This window comes from Aythya marila (assembly GCF_965140915.1).
Source record: "Aythya marila genome assembly, chromosome: 2".
Taxonomy (NCBI): Eukaryota; Metazoa; Chordata; class Aves; order Anseriformes; family Anatidae; genus Aythya; species Aythya marila.
This window is the reverse complement of record NC_139043.1, coordinates 22,491,645-22,513,310: the sequence shown is the minus strand read 5'-3', so window position 1 is coordinate 22,513,310 and position 21,666 is coordinate 22,491,645. Positions and strand designations below refer to the sequence as shown.

The 21,666-nt window shown below is 41.2% G+C and overlaps 1 protein-coding gene across 3 annotated transcripts in view; it reads right to left on the bottom strand.

The window, feature by feature from the left end:
- FAM171A1 (family with sequence similarity 171 member A1) overlaps window positions 1-21,666 on the bottom strand; it is an 87,581-nt gene that overhangs the window by 26,116 nt on the left and 39,799 nt on the right. Inside the window, exons 2-4 of one of the 3 annotated variants that reach the window (XM_082754878.1) lie at window positions 11,219-11,446; window positions 5,522-5,614; window positions 342-500 (exon numbers count right to left, since the gene is read on the bottom strand). In XM_082754878.1, coding sequence (XP_082611004.1) covers window positions 342-500; window positions 5,522-5,614; window positions 11,219-11,446 — 480 coding nt within the window. Of the gene's footprint in view, window positions 1-341; window positions 501-5,521; window positions 5,615-11,191; window positions 11,447-21,666 lie in introns of those variants that run through there. The other 2 variants (XM_082754880.1, XM_082754879.1) reach the window with 2 other exon arrangements.

Genomic DNA, 21,666 nt, shown 5'->3' with positions numbered 1-21,666 from the left:
AGACTTAGTTTAACACTACAGGTATAAGAAACTTTTCTGTTCTTCCAAGGCCAAGTCTTCATCTTTGCTATTCAGTGGTCCCATTTAGGAGGGACCTTGCTCTCTGCATTGATTTGAGGACTGATTCCTTTAACTATGATTATCAGCAGGAGAACCAGCTGATGTCAATACCATAAGAATTCTGCCAAGTGAAAACTGCTCATTAGAACAGAATTTTGATAGGACAGTTGAATATATAATGTTATCTAAATTCTGTTGGAACAGAATCTTGACGTTGATACAGTCAAGAGTTGGTACCTTGACCGATTTGAAAATAGAGCAAAACCGAAGTGGTGGGTTACCTGTTCCATTTCCATCTAATCCCTGCAAATAAGGGAAACTGTCCACTTCCCAGGGTGAGCTGGCTGCAGTTAGATATGCTGTCAAATCACTGTAGCTAGTGTTCTCTGGTAATTTCACAGATCTTCTCTGAAAGTGAACTTGTGGCTGAGTCCGTGCACCTAAAAAAAAATTAAAAGTGTCTTTATATCCAAAGTGGGCAGAATATTTAGGAGTTCACATTTATGGAAGCATATATACATTTGTTTTCATTACGTTTCATATACATTGTTTTCATTACAAATTAAAATAGCTTGAGAAGGACAGAGACATCAGAAGGCTGTTGAGCACATGGAGGAAAAACAGTACTTCTACATTTGTTTTGCAATTGTTACTGTTTTTCTAGAAGCATTACTGAGGAAAATTGTTCAAGCATCTAATGTCAGAATCTTTTCTGACTACATTATTTGCCAGGATCACTTCAAATTTAATTACATGCTTCTTTCAATGAATGTCACTGAAATTAAAATCAAATTCAGAGGTAGCGCATCTGAAAGCTCAGGGAAGTATCCTGTTCATCATTTTTTTGTTTACGCTTTGTTTCTTTTGATATAGAAATTTAAATTGTTTGCACTCTAAAGTGTTTTTCTAAGAAACTACAATTCTAGTCTCAGTTAACTCGGGTACTTTCCACACTGTATTTTTATATAGCTTGTGCCATGATAACTGTCTCTACCACTGACATTAATAGTCACTTCTTATTTAAACCACTGGATAAAAAGATTCACTTGACAAAGCTCAGGTGAAAACAGTTTCCATACTTTCCCATGCAAAGTACACATCTAAACAGAACCAGATTATTTGGCATGTAATTTTTCTTTTTTCCTCTGTCTTGTATAGTTTTAGCATTTTTTTCAGGATCACTAGCTGTTAATTGAAGGGTCTTACTGTAACATGATTTAAGACTGTATCATGTGCTATTTCATCTCTCATTTAAATCCTGGATTACAGAGTCAATAGTCTTTTTCAATGGATGCTCACCATTAATACTGTTTAGCAACACACAGCAAGACTCCATCTGCAAGTTTGTGTGCTACATGCAAATTAATTTTTAAATCAGAATCTATTGTGTTCCCCAGAGCTCTTGTTGAATACTCATTGCACACTCCCCCCACAGCTTAAAATCAAGAGGCAAGCAGTTCTTTCCTTAATTTGTATTTGACTACGTGGTTCAAGGATGACAACTCAAAACAGTTTTGCTTCTTTTCCTAAAAAAAGCAGCAGCTTCAGGTTGTGTGTCATTTCACTGAGATAAAGATTAAAGAGCTTGACTCAACTCTTAAATGTTACAACTGCCAATGTCATTAACCAGGAGGCTGGCATCTTTTCTTGAATTACCTTCTAGCAGGAGTTCTAGCTATGAGAAAACAGAACAAGCTTTGTGTTGGCCAACAAAAATTGTCAAATAGGCAGGCAAGTGTATTCAAAAAGCTGATCATTGTTTAGCTGTCATTTCTTTAGTAATTCTGCAAGAATAAGCTGTTTGTTTGTTTGTTTTTTCCCCCTTAAATTCCTTAAACTTTAAGGTATTTACAGCAGGATCTCAAGACTAGCAGTATTCTTAAATGTTTAAGATAGTCATTAAACAACACACCTGTGAAACGGGAAGAAATCTCTCTCAGCCAATTTCTAGGTGTAAATGGAAAACAATATAAAAGACTAAATAAATTGACTGAAATGAACTTGGGAAAGACTTACCTCCCTAGTGCTTTACAATATTGTAATCATTTGCTGCTCCTCAGGGGCACATCTGTTCAAACACTCACAAATCTCTGACTGCACTGCTGTGGGTTCATGTGTCCCATATGGATAAGCATCCACAGTAACAAAACAGCAAAAACCACAACAATAAAAATAGTATTAAGATTATCACTATCAGTTCAATGTAAAAATGTAGGATTTTCTGCTGACTAAATATCTGATTAAGATGAATTATTCAAGTTGCCAAGAATTGGCATTGTATTTCTGAAGATCCAAGTAATTAAGAATTAACAACAAAATAACTGTTGTTGAATCCATTACCACAACAATTTATGGGTAGGTTCTGGAGTTTTCTATTAAAAAAGGATTATTTAGTAGCACTGAGAGAGCCATGAGCTGCCAAATCATAACTAAAAAGGGAGAAAAACTCAAAAACGAAACCTCAATTTCTTGAACCCTACAGACAACGCAAAATGTTCCCATGGCTAAGTCCCAAAACTGACAGGAAACCTGCACAGGAATAAATTTGGATGCAAATTTTAAGGCGGAAGCTACTGAGGAACAGCTTCCTTTGTAGCTAGCCTGTGCATATAAATTCAAATAATTGGTACAGAATAACCACTTAATTCACATCCTAGATTAACAAAATCCTTGATATTGAAATGCCCCAAGGAATCCGGTTTCCTTTTAAGAGGTCAAGTCCAGGACCTCAGGCAAGCTACTCATCCTTTGCATCTTGCTCTTCCTCTCTCTTAAAACAGGAAGAGAATCATTCACCTCTCAGATGCTTAATTCAACAGGATATGCTTGGAAATTTGGGCATTAAAGTGAATGCACATCCAGTGAAGACTGGGTGTCCAGGTAGGGTTTTCTTTACATCAGTAATGCTGCTTTCCCCTCAAGCTGTGCTGCCACAAGCTGTCCTCCCTCTCTGTCCAGGAATGTCCCTTTCTCCCCATTGGGGATGCTCATGGGAATTAACTTATAAAAACAAAATTAAAACCAATACACTTTACTATAAAATTGGCACGTGAGCTCTCTCCATTTTGGTGAGTGCCATAAGGGAAAGGGCTTTTAGCACCAATCTTATCTTCTTTAGGCATCCTCTTGTCAACATACCAACTGTGATTTACATGCTGTCATTTTCCATTTGCCAGTGAACTTCTCAAGGAGTTCCTGTAAGGCACCTCCTGCCACAAGGAATGTGTGACACGTGGCACCACACCAACAGTTTAGCTTCAATCTATGTGAAGTAACATCTGAAATATAATCAGTTCATGCTCTGATTGCCTGTATGGCAAAGAAAGACAAAGGGTACTGATACAGTTCCCATGCACTGAATGCAGAAGTTCAGCTCGTCACTGTGCTGCTATTAAATAACTTAAATGACCTAGGGGCTGAGCTGGCAAGCTCTATCTCTCACAGTTACTGACAGGATGCAGCAATGGATGTAACGCTATCATGAACATGAAGTTGGCTGCATCTACTCAGACAAACTTCTCAATTGCATAAGAAGTTGCTTGCTTGCTTAATTATTCAAAAGCAACTGGTAACTTACTGTACTAGACATGCCTTTCTTTTCCTTTGGCGCCTCAAACACCAGTGTTCCCAGTCTGTGCCTAGTATAATAAGTTCTGTTTTGCTCTCGTTTTTGCATTAAGGTAACTCCTGATCAACTATTCTGCAGCAGCTTGAAGTAACTAGGAAATAAATTGGAGAAGTAACAGAGAAAAACTAGGTCACAAGGATTTTGGATCATGATTAGAGAGGTTCCATTCAAACACTGGTACAATGTCTAGGCTGTCTTTCATTTAGGTTTCATCACAGGACAATTCCCAAGAAAAGGAGCGTGGGTTGGTCCCATAAAATAGTTTTTACTGTGCAAGAATAAGAGTTCAAATTCAAACTCTTAGAATACTCTGGGTAACATTTTCTTTCTTTATTTTCTTTCTCTGCTATACCAGCAGAATCAGTTACTTTATTCTAATATATTGGAACAGCCTTGATCAACTCACCCAGGGAGCAAGATTACACAGAAAATATTTAAGAGTCTCACTGATAGTTAAATGTCTCCCTGGCCCTTAAGTGTCCCTGTTTATTTTTATTTTTTTTTAAGAAAGGAAGCTGTAAAAAAAAAAAAAAAAGAATATTTTTATTTTAAGCGAATTGTGTAATAGTAGCCATTTGCATAAGAATACGAGTATTTACTCTATAATGTTAGAAGAATACTGTTGGTAAACAGTGTTTTGTGTTTTGTCCTATGGAATCCCTTGTGATTTAACACAGTCCACTGTCCATCTAATTTACCCCATTATCTAATGTCAGCTCTCAAGCTGCAGAATTTATGTACCACAGCTGTGTTGTTCTCTAGCTCCTTCTGAGCGTTCCATCAGCTATGTAATTTGTTTAGTGCTTTTCCAGCTTCAGTCCTATCTAGTGCTCTCATTAATGAAAAGCCTATTGTGTCTGGATGGTTTCTAACCATAAAAAAAGATGTTAGGAAGGCATAATTGAATTATATTCCCTCGGATAAAACAAGGTTATCTTGCAGTATTATTGAAGGTACTATTCCCCTGTTTATTATTATTTGCTAGAGTTTAAAATGATGGTATTCATAATGGATGTGAATAGGACAGAGTTTATGTACAGAGTGCTCACAGGAAGGATGACCCTTTGTTTTGTCTCACTGAGGTATCTTTAGGAAGTTCTGTTCTTTTGTTAGCAGACTTACCTCAGCATATCAGATCAGCCGGGCTAAGTTAGGTCAGATCCCTGCTAGATGAACATGTTGATTTTCTGCTGTGCAGTTCAGAAAATACAGCATATTCATTGGGCTGATATTACAGCTTCTTTTACTTTTGTGTTTTGCCTTATGAAAAGGGAATCTAGGTTTTATTCTTCTAATACAGTGGGTTTCACTGTAGTATGTGGGCTTGCAGGCAGTCTGCTAAGTGGTCCAGAGGAATTAATTAAGAAAAGCAAGTTTATATATTATCAATCATATGAGGCATTTTCAATTTTTCTATGCTTCTAGCATTCACAGTAGGAGGCAAGAAAAAATTAGAGAAAATTCTTAGATAGTAAGAACATCAGAAAACATGTACTGTAGGATGATCAGAGGAGGTTAGATGATCTAACATCTAACAGACAGCAAAAGAAATTTAATCTCTAGCTCTCAAATGGCACACTAAAGTTCAAACTTGTTTATTACCAAGTAACTTGGATTCCCTAGTCACAGCAGTTAGGGATGAATTTCACTATTAATCGATTCAGTAAAACCATTCCAGAGAGGAACATTCTGTAGGGAACTCACAAGAATCCCATATGAAATACTAGTCTCACCCACGCTATAGAGTTCAAAATGTATGAGGCTGGCAGGTTTGTTTTTTTTTGTTTGAAATATCATTTAAGTTTCAATTCCAACTTCCAAAAATCAGCTTACCTTGAAATCCTGAGACTATTTGGACTACATCATCATAGACCATTAGAGTAGCTGAGCGTTCAGGAAGAAGGCCAAGACTCAGTGAAGAGAATACTGTAGAAGATAATTGGTTTAAGTGGGATATACTCGAATGCTCAGAAACATAACCCAACAACAACAGAACTTCTTTATTTTTGCAAATACAGGCAACCAACGCTATTAAAATCATATTATATATGGGAGAGAAATCACATGCATTTTCTAAACCAAATAATTAAATTGCCAGGGTAATTATTATTGAGCTAAACAGTATGTTCTACACTTTGATTCCCGATAAAGCCATGCACAGTAGGTCCGAGTACAGAAGGGTACAGTGGAAAGCAGGGTTTCAGGTTATAGTTCCCAGCTCCACAGAAAGACTTGTCATTACATAAAGATGAGTGAAACACTAACTCAAGTCTGGCTGAATTATTTCTGACGTGAAATGGTTACACTTCTTACCTCAGAAAGATTTTAATGAAACTTATACTTTTGAGATGCTTACATAAAAAGTCATACAGAAATGCAAAGTATGGTGAATAAGCCTGAATAATTTGCTTTAAAATACAGCATGTCCTTACTGAGACACCACCTACACTATAGAACCTCTACATATAGCAGAACTAGTGTCAATCTATCATGTGGTATGGAAGAGGACAAATAAATGGCTTTATTGCAAGAAGTCTGTGTTGAAAGGCCTCCTCTGCCACTGGGCACACACATTCCTTAAAGGGGATGGGTAGGTGTGGGTGTTGGGAGGATATGCATACATATCTGGAAAGTAAAAATATGACATAATATCATGCCAAACTTTTCAGACCCAGCAGACCAGAAATACACACAGAATTAGCTACTGAGAACACCTGATTCCTGCATCCATCAAAATATGCACCCATGAAAAGAGCAGGAGTTATATCTGCCCGCACTTCATGCATGGCTTTCAAGGGCAGAAGGAGAGCAGGAAGTTAATGCAGACTAGGCGTTTTTGATACCTGGGCACTATCCTGCATCTGCACCTGGAAGGTGCTTGGCCCACTTTGAAGTGAGCACGAGCTGATGAAAACATTTCCAGAACTGATTAATAGAAGCACAAGGCCTTCAAATTTTCTGACGGTTTTTAAATTTCCTCTCAATTAACATGCATTGCTTTATACAAGAGATCAGTGGCATGGAATACAACAAGGGTAAAAGCCGGGTGCTGCAGCTGATGGAGCAATGCCAGGCCTGGGCTGGGTGACGAGTGGCTGGGAGCAGCTCAGCAGAAAGGGACCTGGGAGTGCCGGTGACAGCAGGCACAGCGTGAGCCAGCAGCGTGCCCTGGCAGCCAGGAGGGCAAACCCCATTTTGGGGTGCCCTGAGCACAGCACAGCCAGCTGGCCAGAAGAGGTGATCCTCCCTCCCGCTGCATTTGAGTGTTGGTGCTGCCCCACCTTGAATATTGTGTGTAGTTCACAATATAAAAAGATGTTCAGGGCCTTGATAGCATCCAGAGGAGGGCACCAAGGCTGTAAGAGGGCTGGAAGGCCTGTGCTGTGAGGAGAGGCTGGGGACACCTGGGCTGTCTGGTGTGGAGAAGAGGATGCCAAGAGGTGGCCTCATGGCTCTGGACAGCCTGCAGAGGAGGGGAGGCACAGAGAAAGATGCCGGCCTCTGCTCCCTGGTGAGCGATGGCAGGGTGGAGGAAGGGCACAGAGCTGTGCCAGGGGAAGGCCAGGCTGGGTGTGAGGAGAAATGTCAGTGCCATGAGGGTGGTCACACACCGGGATGGGCTTCCTTGAGAGGCAGATGGTGGCCCGTGCCTGTATGTGCTCAAGGGACGTTTGGACAATGTCCTCGGTGACATGCTTCATCTTGTGGCCAGCCCTGAAGGGGTCAGCAAGTTGGACTTGATGTTCTTTGAAGTTCCCTTCCAACTGAACTATTCTAACTCTAATACAGGTGTTTGAAGTAAGAGGAAGGCTGCATATTGTACTTAAAAAAAAATAAAAATTAATGTTTTCAAGATCTAGTCTTACTCCAGCCTTCTCTGAATTAATTACTGCTTCAGATCCAATTGCTGTGCTTAAACTAGAAAATACATTGTAGAAAAGCAATCCAGTTTTCCTTTAAAGGTGTCCAGTGGTGAAGGATACACCACAACATCAGCATTCTAGGAACAAATTACGATGGCTGTTAAACTGTCTTTCTACCTGTTGAAATTTATTGATCATCTTTACAACACAAGTCCACTAGACAGAAGATTTCTTACTCATTTCTATGCAGGCATTGATGGACTATGATCAAATTACTCCATTATTCCCTGTAAGCAAGTGTTTCCCTGTAAGCCATATTTATATGGCTTAATCATTCTATATACCCCTGCAGTTTTAAACTTTCTTCTTGAATTGCAGATCCAGAACTACATGTAGACACACATTTCTCAGAGCGGCCATACCAAGAAGTGCTGAGATGGTACACCCAGTCTTCTCAGACTTTGTTTTTCCTCATTTTACAGATTATTCCCTGTTGTTGCAGTGCTGCATCATGAGCTTGTTCTCAACCACTGACCTACCATGTCTCATGTCTTCTGCAGAGCCACTGCTTCCCAGGTGAGATCTTCCCCACCAGAAACCCAGCAGGCTCCTAGAACTGCTCCTAGAACCATCCTTCCCCATGGTTTCCTTTGGCTGATGTTACCACCCAGTCTGAACTGGGCTTCTCAGTAACATCACTCTCCCCTAAATGTCCTGAATATGGAATAACAGTTGCAATTTTATTTGCTTTCAAACTATTTTCAAAGCAAAATCTATGTGTAGCCAAGAACAAATAGATGAGTACACATGGAAGCATCATGAACACTTCAACAAGTCAAGTGATGTTAAATTAATGAACTGTTAATAATTGGAGTCATGGCTCTGCTGATAAATAGTTTAATGGAAAAAGATCTTAATCTTTTCCTCCTGCCATTTATCACTATGTAAATAAATAATCCTCCTGCTTAAGTGGTAAAGAGCTAGTAGTCATTTTGGTTGATATGAGAAAAGTTGATTTCTGCTGAATTATGAGAACAGAAAATCCTCAATGTTTGATTCTTAAAGCTACTACAATAATATCACGAGATCAGTTACAACTTAACGTTACAACTAATGCATATTGCCTCTGATGGAGGAATCCTGACCCCTCAGCAAAGGCTTGTTACAGTGCTTTCAACATTATCAGCCTACAGCTTTCAAAGCTACTCCTGCTTGTGGTTGTCATTTCCAATTGAGGTGGTGGAAATAACCTGTCCATATCTCCTTTACCACAGCATACAGAATGGCACGTGAGTTTAAACCACTGGCATGGGTGGAACTCTGCTCAGAATGGTATATCTGGTCTGTGGAATGACAAATACTAATACTGTTAAATGGCATTTTCATGAAGAAATGAAAGATTTTCATTTTCATGAGGAAATGAAGATCCTGCTGTAAGGGTGTACACTGCAGAAACAAGATCTAAATATGCTGCCTATTCCCCATCATTCAACTCAGATTAAAACCAAAGGCAACAAGAAAACTCTCATAGTTTTCAAAACTTCTACATTGTGCTGGTTACAAGCATCACAAGGGGGGCATTTAAATACAAATGGATCTTTTTAAGTATTTTAACAACAGGCATCGGAGCCGAACACAAAAATAACAGCCTAAGTATTTTGGTCTGAATTATTGTGTCAGGGCCCTTTTAAGGAGTAATTCAAAGAACAAACCTGTTAAATCTACATGAGATGGATCAAGTTGTAACTTGTTGTTTCTTTAATCAAAGAAAGGATTAAGTTCACAGCAGGGGAAGCAAAAGAAAGGATTCTACTCCCAACTAAATCAATAGGAAATGATCTACCAATTTCAATGGAGAAGATTAAAGGTGAAAGGAATCTGTTTTCTGAGTAAAGCTCAGATTTCAGCTGTAGATAGAAAGATTTTGTGGAAACCGTATAGAATTACTGCTCTTTAAACTTCAATGACTTACCAAAACAATACTACCATATTTATTTCCCTTCCCTCAAAATCAATATTTAAGAGAAAGCAACAAACAAAAAACCCGAACTGAACAAACTCCGGGCCCATGGAAGAATATACAGCATTCAAAAGATCTAGGGTGTGAGTAGGAAATATAGGAGACACAGGGCAAGGAAAGGTTAATGCATGCTCTAATCATTTATGATTGTATCTTAAGGAAGTATGTTAAGTATGCTGAGGAAGCTGCACTTCAGCATATTTAAATAGAAAAAAAAAAAAATCAAGGAAGTTTCTAGCTACAATCATAGCATAATTAAGGTTAGGAGGGAGCTCTGGAGGTCACCTGCTTCAGCCATGCATGGGGTTGTCCAGTTCAGTTCAGAATATCTTTAAAGGTGGAGATAACACAACCTTTCTGGGCAACCTGTTCAAAACTTCAGCTGCTGTTGCTGTACAGAATTGCTTCCTTGTATTTACTTGAAACCTTCTGTGCTGCAACTCATTCCAGTTGCTTCTTATTCGTTCATTATACTCCTAACAGCCTTGCTCTTCCCTATAGGTTCATTAAGCAGACAGAGAACATAGCAGAGCACGGTAGTGGAAACATGGAAGAAGTCAGTCTATCTTTTCTGAAGCAAGCAAACGCAGACAAGTAAGCGGCATGTTGAAATACGTAGAGCATAATTCTGGGTTTGAAGAAATTCGAACTGTTTACCCAGTCCAAACACAGATTTGCTGCTTGAACTTGAGGCAAGACACATGTTCCCACTCACTGTGTTGATATTAATAAATAAAGCAGAGTCAGAGCATGGGACCGAACACTGCCCTGTGCCTTATGCTATTTTAAATATTACTGCGTTTAACACTTGGCATGGAATAGACCTGGGCTAATTACCAAATCCAAGGTGATGCCCAGGTATGCTTTGGATGTAACACAGGTCTGAGACCACTCCCAAACTGCTTGGACCCTAATTGTGATTGGGGATTAGAGGAAAGGCAGATGAAAGCTGATGTGACCTTCATCAAGTTGTCATGTTTCAAGGTCAAAAAGGCACCCTTGACCTGTTTGGTTTAGCAGTACACAAGTACACTTCAGGACTCAGTTTCCCCTCCTGTACCACTAATGTAACAGCTCCTATTTTCCACAAAATTTTGAAGCATTCAGATAAGAAATAGCATGCAAGTATTATTACTGTAATTGTTTGCCTGTTGAAGAAACTAACCATGCTAATTATGTTAGAAAGTCTTTACAACTGGATAACAACTGCAGATTTAGACTGTTCTATGAGACATGGCCAAGAACTGGAAGGCCAGGGCTGGCCTATAATGCAACAGTTGGTTGCTATACCTCAGGAGAGAAAAGAACTAGTACATCACAGATGCTGAAAGAGAGCATTTGAAAACAGAGTTCCTATTAAGAAAAAGATCTGGAGTAGATCTGTCTGTTCTGTGGAGCTGTAAGAGTACCAACAGTTGTTTGAAAACTGACACAGCACTGTATCAAGGACAGGCAGGAGCAGAGCGAATCTCTGCGCAACCCTGATGCCACAGCTTAGCTGAGGAAGGAACCTTGCACTTCTGAAACGCACAGATGTTCTTCCTCCCACCCAGGATTGCAAGCATTAAAATATATCATATAAATCATATTGTGTAACTTCCTTTAGACGCAAAATCTTACCTCAGAACAAAAATAAAGGTCTCTTACCAGGCAATCTTACAGGTTTCCATGGTGCAGAATTTGGCACATATGCATGTTTACTAGCAGTCACTATCAGCTGATTGCCCAACTTATACTGAAACTTGAGGAAGGCAGTGCCATCTGCTCCTGAGGTTCCAGATGCAATGGAGATCTGGTTGGTAAAAATCTCAATGAAGGCTTCAGTTACTGGCTGATGTGTGCTGGCATCGCTTACATGGACCTTCAGCGTTACTTCTGCAATGACAAACAACCACAGTGATTATCACTGGAAAAGCTTCTGCAGGAGGCAGCAGTTAGAAAGCACCAGCACGCTAACGACCATGAAGACACAGGGCTCAGAGACCTCGGACACGTTGGTGCCAGGTATAACCTGCTTTCCTGGCCTGCCATTCACCATTTCAGGTAGCTGCTCTTTTGCACGAGATGCTGCAGCTTGTCACAAGGCAGACCACGTGCTCTGGCCCCGAATTACTGCCCAACTGGCTAGCCCTACCTGTGGAGGCATGTACATCCCTCCTATGCAGCTGGGCAGCACATCACCAGTGGCAGGCAATATTCAATTGATGGGCAACACATCAGTCTCATTGTAGCTTCATAATTCTATACACACATGCTATCTAATATCATAGATTAGGCACAGATGGTGCGGCACCCCTCTGTATTCCTAGGGGAGCCTAGGAATAAAGTAGGCTGTGATACAGCCAGAGATCTTGAATCCTGGTAGGAAAGGCTGCCCCAGGTGGCACTAGACTGCTCTGATGACATCTATCCAGGTCAGTGAAACCTCACAGGATCAGATCCTTGCCCTCAAAGCAGGGCATGACCAGGTAGGATGCTGAGTGCTAGCCGTGAACAAGAGAGAAACACCTTCCCCTCCCCGGCTCCCTGTTCACTTGCCCTTTTTCCAAAGGGGCCAAAATGTCACAGCACCTAGTGCTATCTGCTTGTCACTCCCAACACAAGTGAATTACCCCTCCCCATACAAAACCGCTGAGTGTAAGCAGTGGAAAAGCGATTGTTAAGCCAGTAGGAGAATCATACATATTGCAGACACATAGTCAGAAGCCAACACAATGGACTACAGCTTACTTGAGTAATGTGCCCTTTTTCCAGAAACTAATTACTTGTTTAAATGTTTCCAGATGTGCAATATTTGTCCACTCCTATGACTAAACCATGCATCGTGTCACAAGCCTTTTGTTACATAAAGCGGAGTGGCTTGTGCAAGACAGTCCCTCGGAAAGGCATGCCTCTGTATCGATGATATTTTTCTGTCCCCACAATAGTTCCTCTGCCTCATGCTCTGAAGTAGCAGCTGTTGCCTTTCTTCAATAGCTATGACTTAAATGCAATGCTGCGCTGAAAAGACCCGGCAGCAGTCCAATGCCTCAACCAAACCACTCCTTGGATTTTTTCCTTCATGGTCCCTTCATTCTCCTAAATGAGAACCTACCTCCTTTTTCTCTTCTCTCCCATTCTCATATTTCTCTTGTTCTTGCCTTCACCTTTGGAGATTCTCTTATTCTTGCATGAACTCCCCTCCCTTGGCTTAGTTCTTTCCACAAGGTGGTAGACAATGTTTTGCAAAATCCCTTTTTATGTCAGGGAAATGCAGCCACTAACAAGCAAGATGCTCATACTCCATGTGCAACTCATTTCTTCATGTGCTGCCCAGAAAAGAGAGCTTGACCTCATTTTCATATGTATTTAAAAACAACACATTAGTTTCTATGGAACAGAGCTGGGGATACAGTTCTATTATATTAATACTGCCTATTAGGAAATTAAGAAATTATTTTCATATATATAAGCACTGAACCACCAGGTCGTAACACCAAGAAGAACAACAAAGAGCTTAACAAAATCTGTTGTGAATTTCAGCAGTGAAATGACACAACTGAGTAAGCTAAGAAACATCATGACAATATAAAATTTACAAAAGGGCATCATGATCTAATACAACCCCTCAAAGTATCAGCACCTATTTCCTAAGGGCATTTCAGCTAGAAAGATATTGGGCCCTTTTATAAGCAGAGACCTTCTGTCTGAATCCCAGAGCACAAAAATATAAGTATCAGGCAGCCCTGAACAAAAATCCCATTAGAGAAATTCATCATCATCACAGCCCTCGCTTTAGAACTTGGCAATGAAAAATGCCAATTTGGAGGGGATCAGCATGAAATACATTCTAGCTATTAAAGATTCTGGACTTGTTCCCAGTTTTGCATTTAGTAGCGAAAGAAAACAACATATATTGAAAAAACAGCATACATACACTCTGGTGCACACGTATAGAACGCGTCCTTTGAAACCTTGCTTTGCCTAACAAGTAACTTGTGAAATCTTGTGCATATGAAAGGAAGCCGTGTTCATCAAAGGAGAAATGAATATGTATTTACGCATTTACAAACTGTGCATGTATTTACAAATGTTAGGACAATGAGCAATATAAGTTTTTATTTTCTGAATGTGCAGGGACAACATAGATCTAAAGCCAGATAGCTACGCTGTTAATGTTTCCCACTTTGAACTGCCTAGCAAACAATGTTGAAGAACAGATGTGGCTAAGAATAATGGGTCGTGCATTAAAACAAAAGCAAGGAAAGAAGACGAGCTGAATGCTGTGGTTAACAGTATCACTAACATGTAAGTTAGCCTTTTCTAAACCAGTCATACGTAACAAGGAACCAATGAGCTCTGGAATATTAAATAGTAATCAAGAAGGAAAACTAGAAAATAATGTAAGTATTAAGCCTATTTAATTTCTTATAGACACGCAAAATTCTGGGACAGAGAATAATACTAAAATTGATCAAGTGATGAAGACAGATTAATACACAAATTTACCCGTGCACATAAATCCACCTCACTCTCTCAGACAAGAGAGCTAGCCATGAGTATCTCTAGGAAGAAATCCATTTATTCCTCACCCTGTAGCTCCTGCATCCATCTCATGAGGGTCTCCAAAATGCTCTTTCCAAACTGAAATGATGAAGGCCATAACCCAAGCTGGACGACTGACGTCTTGAAAGGCAAATGACTGGAACTACCACTAGATCTCTGGGGCTATTTATCCTCCTCTTTTTTTTTTTTAATATTTTTTTTTTCCCTAAGAAGACAGAGAAAATCCTAGCAGCTTGAACAACTCTACATTCTTTTCATGTATTATCTTCACTGACATATGTGTGAAATGTACACAACTTGCTTAAATCAGGGCTTTCTCCCACACAGCAGCTACTTTTTCTTCTTATCTAATGCAGCAGTGAAGTCATGAACACAGAACCTGCATTATCACACTAATTTCCACAGCAATAGCATGACCACAAGCTTTAAACTGGAAATAAATTGTTGAAGAAAAGCCTCTTTCAAACAGAGGCAGTGATAAGAACAATCTATAAAGCAGGATTACCACGAAAACTTACAACTATACAGTAAGCTTCAGAACTGGGATGAGATATTCAGGCACTTTTTCTTAAAGAACAGGAGGCATGAAAAAGGGAAAGAAGCAAACAGAATAAGGACAGCAAATGATCTATGATCAGTCTGACCTCAAATTAGTATGGAGGTCTTAGACTGAAACTTTAGCTATACTAAAAGAAGTATTTAATTTTAAAAAGCTGCTTAGAGGACTCATTATTAGCTAAGGAATAAAGTCCTTCAAAATATCTGGCAAACTTTTCAGCTGGTGCTCTCAACAAAACAGTGGGGATAAAGCATACATTATTCTTGAGTTTTACAGAATACCACCGCAAGGAGCTCTGACAGAATTAAAGACACATGGACTCAGAGAAGGACACGTACAGGAAGCAAGAAACACAATGGAGGCAGGGATCTGAAATCACCATGGAAGATGAACTCAGAGAACGTGAACTGCTTATAAGAGCGAGCTTCATTCTGCCACAGCATTGTAGAATCACAGAATGGTTTGGGTTGGAAGGGAAATTAAAGATCACCCAGTTCCAACCCCCTGCCATGGGCAGGGACACCTCCCACCAGACCAGGTTGCCCAAAGCCCCATCCAGCCTGGCCTTGAACACCTCCAGGGATGGGGCATCCACAGCTTCTCTGGGCAGCCTGTGCCAGGGCCTCACCACCCTATGAGTGAAGAATTTCTTCCTAATATCTAATCTAAATCTAACAACTTTTACTTTAAAGCCATTCCCCCTTTCCTATCACTACAATCCCTGACAAAGAGTCCCTCCCCAGCTTTCCTGTAGGCCCCCTTAAGGTACAGGAAGGCCGCAATGAGATCTCCCCAGAGCCTTCTCTTTTCCAGGCTGGACAACCCCAGCTCCCTCAGCCTGTCTTCACAGGAGTGGTGCTTCAGCCCTTTAATCACCTTCTTGGCCCTCCTCTGGACCTGCTTTAACAGGTCCATGTCTTTCTTATGCTACCGGCCCCAGAGCTGAGTGCAGGGCTGCAAGACGAGTCTCACGAGAGTGGACTAGTGGGAAATAATTGCGATAGTGTTGTCCTTTCTATTATTTACTAAAGCTGGATTATTCTTTTCTTAGATTCTGAAAGAGCTTTGCTTTTTGCTAGTAGCAAGGCCTTGAAGGAAGGAAGCAAGTGCAGTGGTACTGGTGGTTCTTCTCCATGCAGCCAAGTAGAGGCAGCTGAGGTAAGAGGTAAGAATTCATCATACTGATGAATTCTGACTGCGCTCATGCCCTGAGACAGGCCAGCCACATTCACAACAGGCTGTGCCTGAGCTGATAGCTCTGCCCAACATACGTGGCTCCTGACCAGTGAATCCAGCTCTTTTGGACCTGAGCATGCACATGGTTCCCTGTTGGCTCTCAGGGCCACTCAGGCTCGCACAGGTAGAGCCAGAGTAATCTGCACCTGCAACGCACGCGTGTCCTACCATCATGTTCTTACAGCAGTGTTTCATGTCCAAGGCAAGAGCTAGTCATGTTAACTGCTTATTTCCAGGAGGTAGGCTGCTAGTGAAGATACCCTGTCTGGGTGGGCAAGAAGAATGTCTGCCCCTGCCTAACAGTGCAGCCAGGAATGGGCCACTTAAAGTCATTAAAAAAATGTAAGGCACCTGGAAAACCCTGCAACCCTGCCTTCTAGAATCCCAAAGCAAAGTTGGAATAGCAGTTAAGTGGGAATACAGCAAATACAGGGTTAAATTCCATTAAGAGATCAAGGCTGCTGTATCTGTATGGTCAAGCAAGAAACTCTAACCTAAATTTATTTTCTTATATTTATATTCCTTTGTCTTCCTTCAGCAATCACATCTTATTTGTTTTTCAAATGAGAGCAAACCAAAAGTACTAGTTACAGTGAAAACAGCTGCTTAAGAGTAACTCCCAGTTTTCTAGTTCCAAATCGATTGTCAGCTATATAAAGAAAACCAGCATCTCCAAGGTTATCATTTGGGAAAGTGAAATAAAAAAAGACCTAAAAACCCCTTACATGCTAGCATTCCAATCCAGAAGCCCATCTGTCTACTTAATCTGATTTTTTAGATTTTACTAAGTCTAAACTTTCTCTGAGCAATCCTTCCTGTGCCATCTGCTCTATGAACCACGCTGCCTCCTCTGAAATACAAGCAACCTTAAGGCAACTGTTTCTGCAGTTGCAATCCCACTTCTTGGACCCCCAAACCCTCTTTAGATCACTATGAACTCCCAGTTTGGGAAAGAACTGAACTGATACTATAAACAAACTCCAAAAAAGTGAAAAACACTGTTTTTCATTGTTGTTGCTGTTGTTTTTCAAATAAGCCAGTAACACTATATAGGAAGAAAAATCCCGAGTGCTTTTAGTGATGGCACACTGTCAGATGTCACATACTGAAATAAACAGAGAAAAGCGATGACAGCATTTGGGAATCAAAGATTACAATCTTATTTAGGTCCCAATCTTGCAATTTGGTTGCTGTGCACACACCCCTCTGTCAGGCAGACTCCCTCTGACGTCTGCTGGACAGATGATCTCTTTTGGGAGCAGGCTGACACAGGCAGCCGTTACCACTTATCTTTTCCTCTGGGGGTCCCCTATCCGTGGACAATGTCAGGATATTACCAAAGAAAGAGATATTTAAATTATCTAGGTTTTGATTAGAGAAAGAAAACTTCCTGCTCATTTAAAAAAATGCCACTAGGAACTTTATTTAAAATTGCATTCTCCGTGCAGTTCGAGCTTACTGGCAGCATGCCTGTTTTTGAATCCTACATGCCAAATGGATAAGCCTTTCTGCCTCTTAACCTTTCGCCCGTGTGCAAGGTCACCCCCTCAGCCAAACAATAGGATTTTAATTTATCTGAGGGAAACCATTTTCCTAGAATAAGGAGTGTTCCACATTCCCTAGCCATGGATGCCAACCCAAGCACTCACATCTTATCTTTCTAACGAATTGCATCAAGAAGTCTCTACTGACAAACAAACTTCAAAATAGTACCAGAACACATCCATATGAGAAAAAGGAAATGTGCGGGTAAAATCCCTCCAGAAACACACAGGCTCTGGTCTTAATTATTGTGGTCACCTGAAAGTGAGTCTACACGCACCCCCTCGCACAGCAAACCCCGCAGTCTCGTAAAGGAGTCACCAGAGAGAAGATGGCAGCACAGCAGAGCTTTCCCCTCTAGCACGAGTGCCCAAGCTTTCACCGTTGTGAGTGTCTGCCACTGACTTCTGTGGAGCCAGACCACACCGAGGATGGGAGGCAGAGGGTCTGCTTCTGCTTGTTGCCTGGACAGAGGCTCTCGATAGGTAACTTCACAAGCTGAAGGGCTGATGCATGGAATTAGCATGGGATGCCAACAGATCTTGATGTGCGCTTCTGAAACGGGTGGGAGGTGTTTATACAGAGAGGCGCCTTCTCTAAATGAGGGAATGAAGACCATGCAAGTTTTTAAGCAGAAGGACTCTTTGGTAAGTATGAGAAGGCAGCAGTAGCACACAAGACAGGTTAGACAAAATATGCTTTAAACTCACCTCAGTAACAGTGCACTGGAAAAGGGCCCTAGAACAACTTAGGAGGACTGCTGCAGTCCCTGCCTCTGCGGAAGAGCAGCATCAAGCAGAAAGATCCTGACTTCCTTCTGTCCACTGCAGGAAGGATTTAGGAAACAGAGGAGTTCAGAGAAGAGCCACCTAACAACCCAGGGGAGAAGAAAGCAGTCTGAAGGCCATCTAAGAACCCAACCTCTTCAGAAAGACTGCGAGAGAAGGCTGGGTCACTGCACAACAGGGGACTATAGAGAAGGACAGCTGAGGAGCTTTTACTCTTGCTGACAGAGATGCAGAATCACCCACCAGCTGCACACCAAAATTACAAAATTTAGGTGCAATTTCTTAGCTGGAAGATAATTTGACAAGAGAACTGCTTACTAGAAGGCAGATTCACTACGGCTGACAGCCAATGGGAAGATCATTTTTTTATTATTATTTAAAAAAAATAACACTAATTTTATTTCTAGATGTTTCATGATTATAATTATTGTATAATTTTGAAATTAATCAAATTAATGTTTAATTCTAGAACATTTATGAAGCTAGCCCAAATGATTGTCTGTGGGGCTTCTTTTTAGCACTGCAATCAATTTGCTAAATCCTGTTCTGCTTTACAGGCTGTGGGGAAGACTATCAGTACAGTCCTCTGCATGGTCTGAGCTCTTGTGGTGTGAGATTTAATTATAGTTATCACACCTCAAAAGACAGGAAGACATTTTTTTTCCTCCAAATGCACAACTGACTGTGATTTCTGAGTGTGTCATCCCGTCCCCAACCCCCAACCCCCCTTGTTCTTCTTCAGAAACAGCAGAAATCTGATGCAATGGGAGCTGCAGAGGCCGATCTCGTAGCTGGTGCAGACAGACCCCTCTGTGAGATGTCTGGTGGATGCACTGGATAATCAGGATCTGAGGTGGTGAAGAAATCTGCTCTCTCAGGTCCCACCTGAGGCTTTTTTTGTCCTCTGCAGCACAGTTTGATTCATCTGCATTTCTCATCTAACATTCCTTGCCACTACAAGTGCCTCAGGCATTGCTGGCACTGCGGCTCGTTCCTCTACTGCACAGGAATTTAATTTCCAGGGGACTGAAATGGTTGAGTTTAATTAAAATAACTGGACTCAATACTCAATATTCAAATAAAGCACAGCAGTCTGTGATAGAAAGGTCAGATAGGTTCCCTAATGTCTCTTCAGGTTTAAAAAAAATAAGTTTACTAAAGCATTTAAAAATTAAAATCGATAAATACACTAGTTTATCGCAAAATGCATTACTTACCACTGGCAATGCACACATTTTAATAAAAGTGTCACAAAAGGAACTAAAGCACTTCAATACCACCTCCAATGACAACCAGGCTCCTACACAACCATGTGCTCAGGGGGGAGGGAGGGGCAGTTAAAGGGTAATAAAATAAAGACATTCATCACACAGGTGTCCAACATTTGAAAGAGGATTTGCATATCCTCACCTTCTAGAGCCTTGAGTATTACCACTAAAATTAATTTCTTGGGAAAAAAAAAAAAAAAAAAAGATAGGAAACTGCTTTAATTTAAGAAAAAAAAAAAAAAGAAAAAAAAATTGAGAGCTATATGCATAATGCCCAGATGAGATCCTGATACCCTATTGTTAAGTGATTAAACAAGCATTTATAATTAACTCAAAACTCACACAGCTATGAAACTCATGAATAGCAATAGTTGCATTAACAGGTCTGCCTTTGATCTCTACAGGAACCGTGCACGGCACAAACTAATTTCATTTCCAAACCCTGGATTTTAGGCATGGGATTGTATAAAGATACTGTCATGCCAGTGCAGATGGAAGTTGGGTTTCAAAGCTTTAGCCTGCCACCCGCATAATGTGTTCTTTACAAGACATGAAAAAGTAATCCCAGCATAAAAACCTCTCTTTTTCCTAATAGAGTCCTTTGAAACTCTGTTTGGAGATCAACATGGAATGAAACATTAATGCACTGATATTTTTCAGTTGCTCAGCATTAGGATTCTCCACTGATTCAAACAAGACCACAGCTGATTTTGCAACATCAGCTCTGAGACGTTTCAAGGATAACACGCTGAGCTCAACTGCTGCACAGCTCACAGGGATTTCAAGCCAGCTTTATACCTACTACATCATCACTCCAGCCTGGGGGAGGGCAGAAAGGGAAAGCTTGTATTTGCTTATCCATGAATGGCTGTGATCCGTTTTCTTGGAACAGCTTTTTCCTAATTCTATAAATAACAGTATGCATCTGATGAATGCAATTTATAGCAGATATATTTCATGTTTAATTGAACCTGTGTACGTGTAACAGGTCAGGGAGGGGACAAGCACTTTTAGCTTATTTCCATGTAACATTAATTTCAGATTTAATCTCTACTTATTTCCTAAACCTGTTGTGAAAGCGGAGCTGGATGTGATTTCGGAAGCGTATTTTTAGGGTTTACGTTTGTTTGTTTGTTTGTTTTTCACAAGCCACTAGCAATTCAAACAAACCCAGCTGAAGTGCCTCTCTGCATCCCCGACGGAGCGAGCCGCCTTCCAGTTCCACCTGAGCACTCCACCGACGTCAGCTCATAAACACAGAGGCAAATTCCTGCATTAAAATTTTATCTAGGCACTTGCACACTCTCTTTTTTCAAGTAACTAAGTAGTCAATTTATATGCACTTCACTCCTTGAAGAGGTTATCCCCAGCTGGCAGACAGGCAAATTAAGCAGGGGTGAAGCTGCACATGGTTAAAAACCCCGATGCTCCAGCCTAGCTCCTTGGAGCTCTGCAGGCTGCAGCCGAGCTGCTCCAACACAGCTTGGGCAAACCCAGGAGCATCCCTTCCCCTCCCACTTCCACAGCCCAGGCTCTGGCTCTTTTTTTTTGAGTTGCTCTGCTCTCTGCTGAACCCCTCACCGCGCCGATCCCATGGACTAACCCAGCAAAGCACCAGCCTAACCAAATGAATTGTTTGCTGCCAGGTTCACGCTGAACTGCTGAAGCAAAGCGAGTGCCAAGATCAACAGAGCAGGCAGGTGTGGGGGCGGAGAGGCACCAAGTCTTCTGGCCAAGCCTAACACTGGGGAGGAAAGGCGAAGCAGGACCACCCCTCCTGGCTCCCCAGCAATTAGGTCAGGGCAGCTATACCACCCTGAGAGTCCTCCTCAAGGGACTGCACCTACGTGGCCGCTTTGGAGCGATGCCGGCCGCTGTCCTTGTTTGGACCCGCTGTAGGTCAGTATTTGACACCAGCAGTTGCCGCAGGTCTTTATTCTGAGTTAGTCCCAAATAAAAACTGCATACCTGCACCACAGGCTGCTTGTGACAGCGACAGAGAGAGGTTAGGAATGGAGCTGTGAAGACTTTCTCAAGGGGAATGTGCAGCTTTCAGAACCTCTCCTGAGCTCTCAGAAGCCTCTACAGCCACAGCTGGCACTGCTGTCTGGGGACACGGCTGCTGTCGATTCTTCCTAACCCTACAAAGCATGCCTT